The 17,027-nt window shown below is 59.5% G+C and overlaps 1 protein-coding gene across 2 annotated transcripts in view; it reads left to right on the forward strand.

Annotated features, from left to right (window-relative positions):
* Positions 1-13,778, forward strand: part of ANKRD33B (ankyrin repeat domain 33B) — a gene marked incomplete at both ends in the record, with an annotated part of 64,531 nt that extends 50,753 nt beyond the window's left edge. For both annotated transcript variants that reach the window (XM_084233205.1, XM_084233206.1), the window contains 2 exons: positions 5,309-5,449; positions 12,946-13,778. In XM_084233205.1, coding sequence (XP_084089331.1) covers positions 5,309-5,449; positions 12,946-13,778 — 974 coding nt within the window. The remainder of the gene's footprint in view (positions 1-5,308; positions 5,450-12,945) is intronic.
* Between the last annotated feature and the right edge of the window lie 3,249 nt (positions 13,779-17,027).

Below are 17,027 nucleotides of genomic sequence, written 5' to 3' on the forward strand. Positions count from 1 at the left end.
GGAGCTCCTGCATCTCCTCCGGGAGCTCCTGTCTGAGGGTGTGGGGCGAAAGGGGACAGTTAGGACAGGAGCCACAGCTCGGGGTGTGCTGGCTCTGGCCGGGGGTGGGGTGGGGGGTGGACAGGAGATGGAGAAACACGTGGGCTGGGGCGTGTTCAAGAGCTGGGCGGAGGAACTGGGGAGGTCGGGCGGGGGAAGGTGGGGCGGGCTGGGGACGAGGGGCAGGTGTCCGGCCCGGCACCAGGAGGACGGGCGGTGTTGGTCCTGGAGGGGAGAATGTGGGAGGGGGGAGACCTGTTCTGGGCTGAACTGGCTCTGTTTGTGGGATGCCCGCGATGAAGCGGCCGGTAGACTTCCAGGTAAGAAAGGCGGGGAGACAGCGAGACAAGAGCCGGGCGGCCCGGGATCCTGCGAGGTGACCACTGGGCCCACGAGAGTGGACGGGACGGGGAGAGAGCGTGAGGCGAGAAGAGGGAGGCGCGCCCGCAGGAGCAGGAGCAGAGGAGCTCACAAGGGACACCTTGTGAAGTGGCCCCAGAGGTGGGAGGGAAACCAGAAGGTGGGCCCTGGGGCCGTGTGGAAAGAGGGTGCGCCCACAGGATGGCGAATCTGTGGAGATGTCCGGTGAGACGAGAATTGTTGAATTCATCACCAGACAGCCTGTGGGGCCAGTTTCAGGAGGCTCAGGGGCAGTAGATGACGAGAGCGAGAGTAGATGGCGTGGAGTTTGGCTGCAAAGGAACCCCAGGATGGACGGCGGCAGCCGGAAGGGAGGATGGAGCCCCGGGGATTATTGCCGACCATCACGAGGGACCGGATGGCCGCCCCCAGCCCGGTCACATGTTGAATCTTGCTCCCCAAGGTGGTGGCTTTAGGAGGCAGTGCTGGGCGGTGGTCTGCTCGCGAGGGGACAGTGCTGAGAAAGCGTCTGCTTTGCAAGCACGCGTGAGGACCTCTAACCTAGGGCCAGGCTTCTGCCGCCACCTGCAAACGTCCCGTGGACCAGCCTTCTCTCGACAGAACCGTCAAGTCACAAGGCAGAGGACCGGTGGAGAATTTGGGCCCTTCACACCCTGATGGGAATGGATTTGCCAGGAGGGGGAGGCTGATGAGCAAGGAGGTACCCGATAGCACACAGATGCCACAGAAGTGGGCAGAGGCGGGTATTGAAAGCGTTGGGAAGGAGAGCTTGGCATCTTCACAGAGAAAAACCAGCCTCTTCCGTGGAAGGGGCGGAGAGAGCGCGCGGATGTGGGGAGAGGCGTGGGGTGGTGGGAACGTGGAGAGGGTTTCCTTCTTCTGGTTTCTGTTCTCTCCGTGAAGTAGGGGGTGTGGCACGCCCTGTGCCAGGGGTTTGCTGTGAAGCAGGTGACCTACGAGTGGGAAGGTGAACCAATTCCCATCTGGACGTGGGGGAGTGTGGTCGGTTGGGAAACACAGACGCGCCGTTGGGGCCAGCTGAGAATCCAGGGCAGCTGGGGCACCGTGGGCGTGGGGCACACACGCCGCTGCGCAGGCGCTCGGCCAGGGCCCGGGGCGGGCGCTCACCTTCGCCCTGTCTGTTGCTGTGACGTGGGGCAACCCCACAATTCCCAGCGCCATCTTTGGGAGTCGCGTGGCCCTGCCACTTCTTCCATCCTCCTGCCCTTCAGCGGGTCCAGCCACCATCTCTGTGCACTGCCCCCTCTGTCCACTGCTCCCTCTGGGCACCCCCAGGAGAGGTTCTCTCTGGCATCTGGCCGTGACCTCCTCTCTGCCTGGAGCACTTGCCCAACGGCCCTTCCCCTTTTAAGAATAAACTTTTGATTTGAGGGTAGTGTGGGCTTGCAGGAAAGAAACTGACGATTGCCCAGAGAGTCCCCGCGCCCCGCACCCGCCTTCCTCGTCGTCAGGGTCTTGCGCTCGTGCGATGGTGACCAGGAGGGAGCATCGTTGCTGCATCACCACCCTCCTCCGCCCTCCTCTCGTCTTCAGTCCATCACCATCTCAAGTCCATTCTTCACCCCGACTCCCTGCTCCCCCCGATGCCCCTTCTCTGGCCTGAGCCGCCATCTCAGGCCCACCTGGCATCGCGTTGGCCCCTGGGCCCCTCTCCATGGCGGGGCCTGTGATCTGGGCGGGGGCCTGACTCTTGGTGTGTCCAGTGGTGTTTCCACGGCAGAGCTTGGGGACATAGGAGCGTGCAGCTCCCCTCACGTCACAGCAGGGGTGAGAGCCAAGATTCGGCAGCACCTGTTGGCCTGAGAAGGCAGACCTGATGGGGCCCCGGGTGCGGGCCACTGCGTTGGGGGTTTTCAGCGGGGCGGGGGGACACTGGACTTGACCCTCACACTGCGTGGGGATGCCAGGGGTGGAACGTCACCGAGAGCCTCGGGATAAGGGAGAGTCTGGCAAGCTGACCGGACAGGCTCCTGGGTGGAGGCAGGTGACAGCACCAGGCGTCTGGGGTGGCCGGGGACAAGAAAGCCACCAGATGTGGAGGGCGGTCAGATACCGGGGGGGGGGGGGGGTTCTTGCTGAAAGGCGATTTTACAGTCGAGCCTCTGAGGTGCTCAGACGCCCGAGGTCAAGCAGCCTGGCCCAGCAGAGGCTCTCACGGTGCTGCCCTGTGGCCCAGCTGCTCGTTTGACCTTGACTCCCTGGCTGAGGTCATGTCTGTCAAACTTCTTCCCTTTCAGTTGCTTCTCCCTGCCCCCATATTCTACCTTTTGGGGGGACATCACTCTCAGCGCCCACAGGTGAAGGCTGGGTCGTTACATTTCACCCCCCTGACAGCGAGGACCTGCACACTTCACTAGAAGTTTTCTGCCTGGGGATCTCCCCTGGGCGCCCTCTACACACGCTCCTGTCGCGTCAGTAACTGTGAGGCCGACGTTATCTCTCATCTTCCAGGTGTATGAAGTGGACTCACCTTCCCAAGCTCACCCAGATTTTCAGTGACCGGTTGGGGACACGAACTTGGGGGTGCCCAGCTGGTCTAAGCACTAAACTCCCTGTCTCCACTGCTGTCCAACTCAGCTCTCATTCAGAATCCTCTTAGACGTGGATGAGAGGTGAGGCCACGGGATCTAGAACCCCGTGGGCAGCGGCCTGCAGTGTCCAGGAGCCCCCAGATGGGCAGCCTGGCCGTGGGTCGTGTCTTGGGCGCCTGTGTGCGGCAGGAGGTGTTGGTGTCGGGTGTGGGCACGAGGGGACCAGAGCAGCAGAGAGGTGCCGTGTGCTCTTCTCCCCCTCAGCCTCCCCGCCTGGGCGCACCCGGTCCCCAGGGTGCCTACGGGTGTCTCAGGGCCGAGGAGGGGGTGTCTGGTTTAGAGTCAACTGTGTTGATTGAAATAAAAGTTTCAGGGGCCTCCCTGGTGGCGCAAGGGGTTAAGACACAGCCTATGAAGCTATCGGCAGCCACTGCAGCACGAGTTCAATCCCTGGCCAGGGAGCTACCCACAGGGCACAGCAGACCTCTTCTGTTCCCCGCTCTGTCTCTGGCGAGTCCTCTCATCCCGCTGCGCCTCTGGCCTGCACCCCAGCTCTTGTGTGCATGGATAAAAAAAGGTTCAGTCACAGTGAGACAGGCTTTCTTAGCTAATCACAACAAGATTCGCACCCGGGCAGCAGCGGGCAGGTTTCCCTCTGCCAGAGCTGTTTGGCCGCCACCATTGGTGTGAATTTACTTGTGTAGGTGGGGACAGTCACTGAGTGGAAAAGTGTAACTGTCTGCTGCGGGCAGGGGGAGGCGGTTCCGAGCGTCCTCTGACGCTCCAGATCCTTCCATGTCCTCAGGCACCTGCCCCGAGGAAAGGCCCGTGCTCTGCGCAGAGGCGGGTGGTGCTGGGGTGTCGTGGCCTTCCTGGCACGTAAGAGCACCTGGGGAGAAACGCTAGGTCTGGGCAACTGGTGTCTGAGTCCCCCCGGCTCCTGGTCCTGAGCGGGGTGAAGCCTGGTGTCCCTCGGGTAGCCGGGTCCTCACGGTGCCTCTCAGGACAGGCCTGTTGGCTTCAGCCTTCGCGGATGGCGTGGCTCTCTCGCCTGCAGGCCAGGGAGGCGTCCCAGACCCTGCACTGTACGTTCACAACTGCAATGGCCGTCAGCCCTCGTACCTGAGCCCCAACACCGGGGGCTCCTGGGGTTCCAAAGAAACACGCAGTGGGATGGATGGGGGGTTTCCAGAGCAGGGTCTGCCGTGTGTGCGGATGGCGACCAGCCCCCAGCCCCTCCACGGGCCTCAGGAGAGGGCCCTGCAGCCTGCCCAGGCCCCCGAGGGTGTGCGAGCCCCGGGTGACGGGAGCCAGGCTGCAGTGCTGCCCCCAGGCCCAGGTGCCGGGGCGGGCGGGCAGGAGGAGAGGAAGCCGGCGCTGACCGTGGGGTCTGTCCAGACTCAGTGACGCCTGCCCTTCCGGGACACTGGTTCTCAGCAGGGCACCCCCAGCCACCAGGGCCGTTTGGCGGTATCTGGGCACGCTCGGGTTACCCCTCCTGGATGGGAGCAGAGGAGTTGGCAGCGGGCTGGGCGGTGGGGCCAGAGGCTGCTCACTGTCCTGCGGAGCACAGGCCGCCCCGAGGCGGTGATGGCCCCAGGGCCCGTGCCTGGAATGACATGGGGGGTCGTTTCACATGGGGCTCGAGTGTGTCCAGTGGCGTCGGCAGCAGGGGCGGGTCCTCTGGGTCTCTGGGCGAGTCTGGAGAATCTGGGGATCCTGCTTTCCAGAGAAGTTCTCACCCCCCAAGTATGGGGCTTTGGGGAATGAGCAGAAAATCAGGTCCTTTCTGGGCCAGCGGGTGGTGAAGGGGGAAGCCGTGTCCTCAAGCAAAGCCCCTTGGGCTGTGGCTGAGGGTCCTGTAACAGCACGGGGTGGGGTGGGGTGGGGTGGGGTGGGGTGGGGGGGTGGTGGGGTGGGGTTGGGGGGAGGGAGGGGAAAGAATTTGAGAGCTGTTTTGAAAGACAGGGAGGGAGAGCAAAGGGAGGGAGGAGAGACATTTAGACTCAGAGCAGCCAGGCTCTCACACTTGCACGCCCGCACACGCGCACACACACGCGCACACACCTGCACACACCTGCACACACATGCAGGCAGTTTCTCCCCCAGCCCCGCGTCCTGTGCGGCGATGCTGACTCCCCGCTGAAGCGTGGGGAGCCCGGAGCGTGGGTCCCTGCGCCCCCAGCCCTCCCCGCGCACCCCCAGCCCTCCCTGCCCCAGGCGCTGCCCGCCTGCGCCCCCACCCGCGGGGTGCCTCCTCCCCGCCCCGGGCCCCGGGTTCGGAGCGCCCCCCGGGGTGCAGGGAGCCCCGCGGGTGACACGTGCCTCCCCCGCAGGTCACGCGGCCATCACCAGCTACCTGCTCAACTACTTCCCGGGCCTGGACCTGGAGCGCAGGAACGCCTTCGGCTTCACGGCGCTGATGAAGGCCGCCATGCAGGGCCGCACCGACTGCGTGCGCGCCCTGATGCTCGCAGGTAGGTGGGCGCGGGGCACCCCGGGGCGCGGGGCCGTGCCATCCCCGGGACACCCTCCCCTCCCTGCGTGATTTCCTCCCCTTCGGTCTCCTCCCCTCAGGTTTGTGCTTCAGAAATGTGTCGTGGGGGCGCAGAGGCAGTGAGCCCGCACCCCTGGGGTGACCCTGAGGCGCCGGGTCGGTGCGTGCCCCCTGGGCCGCAGACGGTCTTCAGTGGTGGGGACTGAGGCCTTGGGGGGAGAAAGGAGAGGCCAGCTGGGGGTTCTGGGGAAGCCCCGTAGACGAAGGGGTGCAGGTGCAAGTTCTGCTGGGCCCTTGAGAGGAGATGACGGCCAGGCCAGAGGTCACCCCTGGCATTTTCGGAAGCAGCGCCCCCGCCCGCGGTCCTCAGAGCCCCTCCCCTGACAGCAGCCTTTGCCCAAGACGTATCTTGGGGAGGCAAATTTTTGCTCCTCTGTGTGTGTTCTGGTCTTGGCTCTGCGTGGGAAGACTGTCCTGTTGCGGGTGGCACAAGATGGTGGGGGCTTCCCAGTAATGTAATGCTGGGGTCACCTTTGGGGTTCGGCACCTTTTTCCATGACCTGTCACCCAGGGGGATGTTCTCAGGCTGGAGCTGGGGCTCAGAGGATTAACCGCCCCCCACCACTCTTCACGACCGTGTCACCTTCGAGGGTGTCCCTTCCCTCAGCCTCCCTGCTCACACCTGCCAAGGGGGTGCAGTGACCCCTGCCCTGCCCCCACAGTGAACGCCCCTTGGTTACTTAAGATACTTAAACTTTCTCATTGGGGGTGGTGAGCATGGCACTCTGGGGTTCTTACTCTCAGCACTGGTGACGTTTGGAGCAGACGATCCTTTGTGGGGATGGTGGGTGCTGTCCTGGGTTGGTGGAGTTTAGCAGCCCCCCTACCCTCTAGGTGAGTGGAGCACCCCCAGTCTTGACAGCCAGCCAGTTTCTCCAGGCATTTCCACGTGACCCCAGGAGAGACGGTTTCCTTTGAGGATCGCTGATGTAGGCAGTGTATATGAGCACATCCTTCCAGCATCTTCTATATTCTTTCTTAAAATGAAAAACTGACTCCCTTTTCAGGGAGCTTTTGAGCTCCCCTCTAAGGCCATGGTTGTACCCTTGAATTTCCAGAATATTCTCATTTTCTATGATCACTGCTAAGTTAGCTTACTCTGCATTTCCCCAGGAAAGTGAGCTTCACTTAGTCACATAGTAGACGTGTGTGTTATGTTTTAAAAGAAAAATAAGTGTGGTTAATATCTTTTGTGGGTTGAGCCTCCTGGTAGCCTAGGGATTAAGTCTCAGAGCTGTCACCCTATGCCCTGAGTTCGATCCACAGCCAGGGAGCTGACCCACAGGGCGCAGCAGGCCTCTGCTGTCTCGCCCGCTGCTCCCCTCAGCAGTGTATTTCAGTAGATCTGCCTGTTCTGCTCCCCACTCTGTCTCTGGTGAGTTCTCTCGCCCGCTGCACCTGTGGCCTGCACCCCAGCTCTTGTATGCATAAATAAAATCTTTGGAAAAAAAAAGTATCTTTCCTGGGCCTCCCCGGTGGCGCAGCGGTTGAGCGCTGGGTTGCGAAGCTGCGCGCGGCCTCTGCGGCGCCGGTTCGATCCCCGGCTGCTCCCCGGCCACCAGGGGAGGGTCCCACATGGCGCGCAGACCTCTCCTGCCGCCCGCTGCTCCCCTCAGCAGTGTCCTTCGGTCCTTCTGCCTGCTCTGCTCCCCGCTCTGGCTCTGGTGAATTCTCTCACCCTCCCGCGCTTCTGACTGTGCCCAGTGCATGTATAAATAAAACAAACAAACAAACCAGCAAACAAATAAATAAAGCATGCCTCTATAAAAAAAAAAAAAGTATCTTTCCTGGGTTTGGTGGATAACAATAAGGAAACTTGTTCAGATATTTTACAAATTTGCACAAATATTTAAGTCTTCTTACATAGTTTTTCTGATTACCATCTAAATATATTGATATTAAGAAAATCAGTCTTTCAAGATACTAATGCCTGAGTATTTCTTTAGCTGTTGACTCTTCAGCATAGAATACATTTATGCGCAGCTCAGAAGGTACCAAGAGCTAATCTCCAAATGGTCATCCCGTGAGAATTTTAAAGGCCAAAGGCATCAGCATATGACATCTTTATGGCGAGGGGTGAGATGTGTGTCTCATTTTTTGGCACCTGAACATATTCTGGCCTGGAGCTGACTTTCTGAGTGGCGGTGTTGTGACAGTCAGTGAGAGGAGCCATTTCCTTTTAGAAGTAACAACTGGTTGAATTGGATGCCCTGCTCACCTGTGTACTCGTCCAGTCATTCATCACGTGCAGACACACGTTCATTCCTATCCTCCTTGTCAGGCAGAATGAGATAATATTAGAATTATCAGAACCTGGAATTTCAATGCAACGACAGTCAGGTTCTGAAAAGCTGATTTATTGGCTCTTTGGTTTCAGGCTGCCAAGGAATAGTGTTGGCTCACTGAAGACCGGAGCAGGGGGCCGGGGGCTGTGTTAATCCAGGGGGTGTGAACGCCCCAGGTGACAGGTCTATTTAAAGAAGTGGCTCAGGGAAGCTGAAGGGAGGAGGCGCTTCCTCTGAGGACAGACAGGCTTCTTGTGGCTGGCGCGCTGAGGACTTGCTCCGGGGGTCTGAGTCTGTGCTTGGAGGTGGTGTCACCGCTGCAGCGTTTGTGAAGCAAAAACAAGTCCACCAACCCCTGACGTCTGTGATTATGGGGACAAAGTGTAACCCCATGACGGGGGGTACCCGGGGACCCTGCTCTGTTCAGGGGCACATTCTCGAAGGGCCCAGCCATCTGCGCAAACGGGAAGAAGCAGATTGCTAGTGCGGGGCTCTGTTCCTGCCGTGCAAGTTCAAAGGAGAGAGAGAAAGAGGACAGGGAGGAAGGATTTCAAATAACGGGTTCCCGGTGAACTCCAGAGATCACCCGTCCCTCTGCAGGCAAATGCGCAAACAAGCTTGGCCCAAAGGGGGGTGGCTGAGACCCCAAAACACCAGAACAAGTCCAGGGCACACACAAGAAAGGGATTAGCTGGCAGGTCCAGGGGAGCTGGGCAGGAGAGCCCCAAATTAAAAATGTGCCCTATAATCCACCATGAAGTCAAGATGAGAGCTGCCACGGCCTCTGCAGATCCCAGGAGCTTTTCCCTCCCCTCTTGCTCACCCACGTGGCTTCTCTGCGGGCATCTCCCCGCCAGCTCCACCTCCAGTCTCTGGAGCTGCGTCACGCACGTTTGGGAGGCTCGGCGCGTGGCACGCTGGAGTTGCAGTCCAGGGTGCTGGAGGCTGGTCGTGGAGATGGGATGAGCTCCCTCAGGCTCAGCTGCTCCTCACTGTGCCTCTGACAGAAGCAGACAGGGAGGGGCTTGTTTAATGAGGACCTAGAGCAGAGGCTGCTGGTGGCCGAGCTTGCTGACTGCGGGGTGGTTCTCCCCCGGCAGCCCTGACTGTCCATCCGGAAGACCGAAGATAGGCCGTCCCTGTGGCGGTTTCTTTCTGTGTATCAGGAAAACGTGAATTTCCCATGAACTGAGCATTTGCCGAGTTGGAATCGTTCCCATTTATCAGGCCGAGAAGGGGAGACTCTCAGGAGTTCTGGATCAGCAGGCAGTGCCACAGCTCACGTGAGCAAATGCAGACGGAGCTGGGGGCAAGTAGCTTTTCTGGACGGTGACCCCAGGAAGCCACAGAGGGGTAGGGGAACAGCAAAAGGAAGCTGGGAAGGTTGGCACATGTGCCAAGGAGCCAACGGCCCTTGGCTCTTGGGGGTCAGCCCCACTGAGCCCCCAGGAACAACTGGGTAAAAGACATCACCCGAAAAATTCAAGAGACAGCTGGAAAGGCAACGTGTGTTTATTTGGGATCAAAGAATTGCAGTTCAGGGTACATGGTGCACTGAGAAAGCCTAGAGCGTGTCCCCAGGCTGCAAAGTCAGGATATTTTATGCGAGAAACGGGGCGATGAGGTGAGCGGTTAGAGAGTTGATTGGTGGTAAGAGGCATCCGCTGTTCTTGGCTACGCTGGTCGCTGATTATCTAGAAAGGAGCAGAGGGAGCTGATGGTCTGCCCTCCAGCTGAGTCCGTGGTCATCAGGTCCTTGATCTGGACGATCCTCGCCAGCGGCGTGCCTGGGGCTTCTTAAAAATAATTATATTTGGCCCAGTGCAGATAGAGAACGGGGTTTCTCTCTGATCCGCTCTCCATTTTAAAATGGCCTCCCAGACGCCACCTTTCCGCAAACACATCTCAGAAGAGCCCAGGAAACGGTGTTCATCCTCCACTGCCAGTCCTCGGGGCGGAGGAGCTCCGGGGTGCGAACTCGGGCAGCTGCATCTGTCCCGAGGCCGGAGTTGGTGTGCAGGGCTCCTCCCTGCCACCTGCATCCGTGGTGTTGTGGTGAGACCGTCAGTGCCCGGGATGCAGCCCAGGCTGGGCACAGGAGGGGGCCCCGGGGACCAGCCACAGCGGTCCTGTTGGGCCAGAAAGGCCTCTTGTCAGCAGGGAGACCGAGGCAGGGTTTTGGAGGTTGGTAACTCGGGGCTGGGCGTGCCTGAGAGTGAGTGTGTGAGTGTGGCTTGTTTCCTTCCACGCTTTCTGCTTCCAGTAGCACAAGTCCTGGCTATTTTTTTTTTTTAAAGATTTATTTATTTATTTATACAGTCAGAAGCGCAGGAGGGTGAGAGAATCCACCAGAGCCAGAGTGGGGAGCAGAGCAGGCAGAAGGACCGAAGGACACTGCTGAGGGGAGCAGCGGGCGGCAGGAGAGGTCTGCGCGCCATGCGGGACCCTCGCCCGGTGGCCGGGGATCAAAGCGGCGCTGCAGAGGCTGCGGGCAGCTTCGCGACCCAGCGCCCAACCGCTGCGCCACCGGGGAGGCCCAGCACAAGTCCTGACTTGACGGGCTTAAAGGAAGCAGGCGCCTCTCTCTCTCTCTCCTCACTGCAAGTCTTGATCCGGTCACCATGCGGGTCTGTCCACGATGGTATCACAGACCCCGCAGCTTTCTTTGTCCACTGGGCGCCCCTCCCCAGCCCACTCTGCTGTTGACTGTCACCGCATGACACACAGGGCCACCGGCTACAGGCTTCAGATCCACAGCGAAAGTCTCCTCCTGCTGGCCAGCTGTGCGGGGTCTCGGGAAAGGGGCAGAACTGCTGCCACTGGGTTAGGCCAGTAATCCTCAACAGGGGCGGGGGGTGCCCCAAGAGGGCATCTAGCAATGTCTGGTGACACTGTGGTTGTCGCAACTGGTGCACTGCTACTGGCACCCAGTGGGCAGAAGCCAGGGTGCTGTTAGAAGTCCCGTAAACTCAGGGCAGCATCTGGCCCCCAAAAGTCACCAGCAGTGAGGTTGCAGGGCCCTGGTTAGAGCAACCACAAGGCGGCGCCGAGACTGAGTGTTGTGCCCCTGGAAGAAAATAGAGGCCTCTGAGCCGACAGGTCTCAGCACCAACATGGCGGCCCGTGGGCCAGTCAGCAGCCAGCTGTGGTCTGCGCAGCAGGAGCTCGTCCTCATGGGGAGGAGGGGACACCCTGGTCGTCCGGAAGTTGTCCGTGTTCTCTGAAAGGTGTCTGGATAAAGCGCTCAGCAGCCCCAGTGATTTCTCTCATCGCCACCCCAGCCCACTCACGCGGTCCTCGAGCAGCTCCTCGAGGAAGGGAATCCCGACCTCCTCCCTGATGCCGCCCCTTGGGCTAAGACCTGTGCCAGAACACCTTTCTTCTTGGGTGTTTGTGTGTCCCCAGACCCTCGGAGAGGTGCCTGGAGCGGCTGCTGCTGGAGGGCAGCGGTTCCTTTCGCTTTCCCTTAGCATTTGAAAAATGTCTCTTTCAAGCGCTGCTCATTAAGATTTTAATTTTGCAGTTTGTTCCTTTTAAAGTGACATGCAATTAATTAAGCTTTAATGTGTCATCTATTTTTTGCATTGACATTTTTACTGCCCCCTTTTCATTTAGTCAGTTTATAAATTGTACTCTGGCTGATGAGTTTCATCCTGATTCCCAGTTCCAAATAATTACCGGCTACTCTTTCATGCATTGCAGAAGAGCGTTGTGGGGTGAGCTCAGGTGAGGTGCTCTGCTCGGCGTCAGGGCCACGGTGGGCTGCTGGGGCAGGGAGGCGGCTCAGCCCCTGCCCTGCTCGGTTCCGCCCCCGGGGGCCAGCGCCGCTGCCAGACACCCGGGGCTGCGCAGGATCTAGGTGGAAGCCTGGTCCCCCCGGAACCCCCAGACTAGATGGTTGCCCTAGTTCTCCGCTGTGCTTTGCCTGTGGAAATGTGTCAAGTGGGACTTGAAATCCTGAATGATTTTTGGCTGTATATGGGACTGAGATTGGACCAAGATTAATTGAACAGTAATTCCTTATTAATTTCCACCCGGCCACTTGGGAATTTATGAACATCTTTCCAGGTTGAGTTGAAGTTGAACTTCGCGATAGGAGGAGGGACGGTGGGGGGAGATTTAGTAAAGATGTGACTAGATTAGGGAGACCGTGAGGGTGAAAGACCCAGAGTTCTCCAGAGAAACAAGGCCCGTAGGAAATAGAAAAGGTTTATTTTCAGGAACTGGCAATGAGCTCGTGGGGATTGGTAAACCTGAAATCCTACGGGCAGAGCAGTAGCTGGAGACGTGGGCAGGCACGGAAGCTGCCGTCTTAGGGCTGAATTCCTTCTCCAGGAAGCTTAACTTACTGCTCTCGAGGCCTTCATCTGATTGGGCCACCCACCCCATCAGGGGTCCTTCACCGGACTTAAAGTTAACTGACTGTGGATGCTCACAGCATCCATAAAATGCTTTCAGAGCACACCCAGACTTGTGCTTGATTGACTCCCTGGAGACTACAGATAGAAAACTGGTCACCCCAGGAGGAGAGGCCCGCCCTCTTGAGTGCTGGGCGTGCACAGCCGGGGTCTCCACACTCAGGTCCAAGTCCTGTGCGCTGTGACCTGCTTCGAGGCCTTAAGAGGTCTCTCCCCACCATGACCACTGCCCATTCTGTACCCAGCCTTTATTAAATGCTGCTTCCTGGTCTCTGTCTTTACTCAGCTAACCACCCAGTTTGAGAAGTAAAGGACCCCACATTTCCTGCAAATTAGGAGCCATCAAAGTCCTCACAAAAGAGACCAAATGCTTTTTGCATGTGCCTCTCACCGTTAATGTATTCAGAACATTCTAGTCTCATCATTTAGTGTTCACAAAGCACCTTTGTCGTCTAGTCATCTCTCCACTGCTGGAAAACCCCGCCATCTGCTTCTTTAACAAACCCCACGGTCAGGGTGCAGAGTGCAGGCAGACCAGTGAGTGGCGCCCGGAGGTGGTGGGCACCGGGCTCCTGCGGGGATGCTGCTGTGCAGGAGAGTGTGGGTAGGCTTGGGGCTGTGTCTTCTGCTGCACCCCTGGTCTTCCTTTTCCACCTGCTGAAGGAGAAGCTCTTGTTGCGTCCCCCCATCTCTGATTATCTTGTATTTTGCAGGGGCAGATGTACACGCCAGGGACCCGCACCGGGGGATGTCGCCCCAGGAGTGGGCCGCTTACACAGGACGTTCGGAGGCGGTCCGTCTCATCCAGAAGCTGCTGGAACGACCCTGCCCAGAGCAGTTTGGGGAAAAGTACAAGCCAGAGCTGCCACTGCCCCTGGAGGCGTCGCTGAAGTCTCCAGGCTCCAAAAACTGCTTGCAAAGGCTCAGGGAGTTCATCCGGTCTGCTCTGACTTCCCGCTCCCGCCAGGGCCTGGTGGATGGGGGCGTCCTGGACCACATGGTCAGGATGACCACGAGCCTGCACAGCCCGGCGGTGGCCGTCGTCTGCCAGACCGTGTGCCCCGAGAGTCCCCCCTGTGTGGGGAAGAGGCGGCTGGCGGTGCAGGAGATCCTGGAGGCTCGGGCGCACCCCGGCACGCAGGCTCAGGAGAGGGACCAGGTGGAGGCCGTGGAGCAGCAATTCCGGACCTCGCAGGCAGGGGCGTCCTCCAGAGAGGGGACCCCGAAAACCAGCCTTGCATCTCCCCAGCTGCCTAGCGCCCCGAGGAAGGCCAGCCTCCTGGCCCTGCAGCTGCTGCGGCGCAGCAGCGTGCGCCCCGGTGTGGTGATCCCCCGGGTGCGCGTGAGCAAGGCGCCCGCGCCCACCTTCCAGCCCGAGCGGGTGGCCGCGAAGGGCAGCACCAAGGACAGTGCCCACCTGCAGCTCCCCAAGTGGCGGTACAAGGAGGCCAAGGAGGAGAAGCGCAGGGCGGAGGAGGCGGAGAAGCAGCGCCTGGCGGAGGCGCAGAAGGAAAGGCGGGCGCCACCCTGGAGAAGGAGGACGTGAGGGGTTGGCTGTCCCCCCAGGAGAGGGGCTGGGGTGGGGGCAGAGTGCGATCAGCCCCCTGCACCTCACCCCTCGCAGCCCGCCCTGCACAGTCCCCCACGGAAAGCGCCCTGGGGGCCCCGGCTGCACCCCAGAGAGGAGCGGGCGCGGTGGGCTTGCCAGAAAGCAGTTCCCCTGGAGATCAGCATACGCGGGCACTGCGCCTGAAGGTCTACCTTGAAAAAACCTCTCCAGAAAATTTTAAGGCCAATTTATCAGGGGCATTTTCTGTGTAATTTTGTATTTTTAACCATGATCAGATTTGGAGCATTTTATCGTGATGGGGTTTTTGTATTTAAGGCAGTTTGATACATGGGTCCGAAGACCCTTTGTTTAGAAAACTGTCCAGCAATAACTGTGCTCTCCGTGGCAAATATTGTAGAATCTTCTCCCCCAGCCCAAACCCTCCCCTTTTTTGCTGTGGCTTGTGGGTGTTGCCTTCTGCCGTGGTCCAGGGTATGTTCTTATGCGCTTGATTGTTGATGCCAGGTAATTGTTTCTGCTTGATGGAGGCACTGGCTTACAGCAGAATGGTGGCGTGGGGCAGACGGGTGAGATTTCCCCCGGTCTTATTTTAAAGCTCTTCCCCACAGCGTCCTCATCATGAAGAAAACCTGTTGTGAGACTGTGACGCTGCAGAGGGAGGCCGGTGTTTGTTGCTGCACTGAACTCATTTTCAGCAGGGAGTTTTAGACACACTGGATAACAGAGTCTCTAGTGTATTCAAGCCATGTGAGAAAAAGCTGTCATTGAGTAAAATGGGGGCAACTCTAATAAATTATTACTGGAAATACAAAATTAAGTCATGTGCTCTTAGATAAATTGAACCCAGTGATCCTTAAAACGTCAAACAGATACAAAACAAGTCAGGAACTCAGAAATGCAAAACTACCAAAATGGGGCGGTGATTTCCAGAAGAGCAGGGAGGGACTGGCATTGGACAGTCAGCAAACTGGCTCTAGGCACATGCCCTGGGAGCGGGCTGGGGCACCCGCTTCTCTGGACTCGGTTCCGAAGATGCCCTGATACGTAATTTCTTCCACTCTTTGATGGCTGCCCCTGAGGTTCAGTTCACCGTGATGCCAACTTTGTAGGGTTTCCAAGATGTGGGGGTCCTGGCAGAGCACATAGGTGGTTTGCCTTGGCCCCGAGCTCTCTGCGGGAATTTTCTGCCCATTCTTTTATCTAAAGTTCTGAAATCTAATGAGCCTCCGGCCATCTGCATCGCAGACTCTCTCCCATAGTCACTGCCGACAGCACTTTATTCCAGCTCTCCTGCTTGGAAGCCGTAGACTTACAACATTCTGGGCTGATTTGAACACTCTTAAATGTGACCCCGGATTCGCGGGTAAAGTGTGCCCCTGGCTGTGCTGTGATGTGGGCAGGTGGTGCTGGGCCCTCTGACTCGCTCCCCACTGCGGGCACCACCAGGGATCTCACCTTTGCTTCTCAAAACCGGTGGAGCAGGCCCTCAGCTGCGCACAGGCCTGGGGGTGTGTGTGTGTGTGTGTGTGTGTGTGTTGCAGGTGCAGCCTTTAAAGTCAGAGTCAGTGACTTTAGAGGCACCCTGGAAAGGCGGGAGGTGGCCTGGGTGTGGACCCACAGCCGTGGGGTTCGTTGGCCATGGGGCACCTTGTGGAGAGGAGCTGGGGTGGCCCACATCACCGTGGGTGGGAGGAGGGGTTGGCGAACCTTCTTGAGAGGCCGTCCCTCGTGCGTCCCTGGCTGTGAGGCATCTTCCTCCCACGTGTGCTAATTTGAGGCCTCCCCAGGCTGGTAATTTCTGACAGCTGTGGCCCAGCCCGTGGTGCCGAATGGCCTCCAGCCTGTGATTCTCAATGCTGGCTGCCCCCTGAGGATCACCTGGCAGCTTTTAGATGATTCTGGCCCCTGCTCCTGCTAAAGAGGTTCTTACCTCACTGGTCTGGGGGGCACTGCCCCCAGAATTCTAAAGGTCCCCAGGCACACGTGTGTGCGCACGCCAGACAGTAGAAGGCCGCTAGGGGCGCCTCCGGGACGCCCATCCTGAGCGCCCCCAGGGCTCCACCTGTCCAGGAACGCCCGCTCGTCTCTGACAGCCCTGCTGAGCCACCTCTGCTTGGACTGGCTTTTCCGACCCTCCGCGCCTGCTAAATCTTCCTGTGTGTCACCACGGCCGGGGGCCTGCAGCACAAGAGGTAGGGAACCCCCCCACCCCAAGCCTGCCTCCAGCAGCCCTGCCCCGGCCCTCTCCGCCCCGAAACCCATTTTCCCCTTGGAATCCTGCGCAGGGTGTGGCCGCAGCAGCAGTTTTCGTGTTTGTGTGTTTTCGTGGATTTGGACCCCGCCACACTCCTTGGTGTCGTTGGGGGTGCAGGCGGGCAGTGAACCCCCTTCTGCTCCCCACGAGTCTCTGGGCTTGGCCCCCTCAGCTTCTTTCTGTGCTTCTGTCTCTTGCCTTTTCTTCCTTGGCTGGTTCCTCAGGTTTCTCGGGGCAGAAAAGCAGGGTCAGCGTGAGAGACCTCCGGGCACCCTGGGGGAGGGGGTGGCCTGGCCCCCCTGCTGGCCCGGCCAGGGTCGGGCCGCACCCCTGATACTTATTAGCTGTAAACAGTCGCGAGCCTCCAGGTGACAGGCGTCTCCTCAGGGATTACCTGACTGGTGATGACACGGGACAGGGAGGCGTTTCCACGCCCGCGTCGTGCTGCTGTTTTCCAGGGAGACGCGTGGCCGTGCCCTGGCCGGCGTCTTGGCTATGGAAAAGGGGGGACTCTGGTGGCCGAGGTGGTCTTGGGGCGCGTGTGACGTCACTGCAGCGCTTCTCAGTTGCCTTGTGTTCCAGGCTGAAGCGTCAGCTCCGTGAGGGGTGACGGTGCGGCTTCCACGCTGTCCTCTCCGGCCATGCTGCGCGTGGGCCAGGTGCTCAGGGGCCCCCCAGCACCAGCTCGCGGCCGGGGGGCAGGGGGAGTCCGTCTGGATCGACCTTGGCGTGGAGAGGCCGCTCCCACGCTTCCCAGGTCTGGGGCCCCGGGACGTGCAGACCTGCTGGTCCTGCCGCCCCTGGGGGCTCCGGGCAGCCCGGGGTGATTTCGGGAGTGTGAGGGGGCGATGGCCGCGCGTGTCTTCTCAGCTGTGGGCACCTCTGCAGAGCGCAGGGAGGGGCTTCCTGTGTCGGGTGCAGACGGGATCTGTGGGTGCCGAGGGGCCCCGCCAGGCCACCTCTCCCGCGTC

This window comes from Talpa europaea, assembly GCF_964194135.1.
Source record: "Talpa europaea genome assembly, chromosome: 5".
Taxonomy (NCBI): domain Eukaryota; kingdom Metazoa; phylum Chordata; class Mammalia; order Eulipotyphla; family Talpidae; genus Talpa; species Talpa europaea.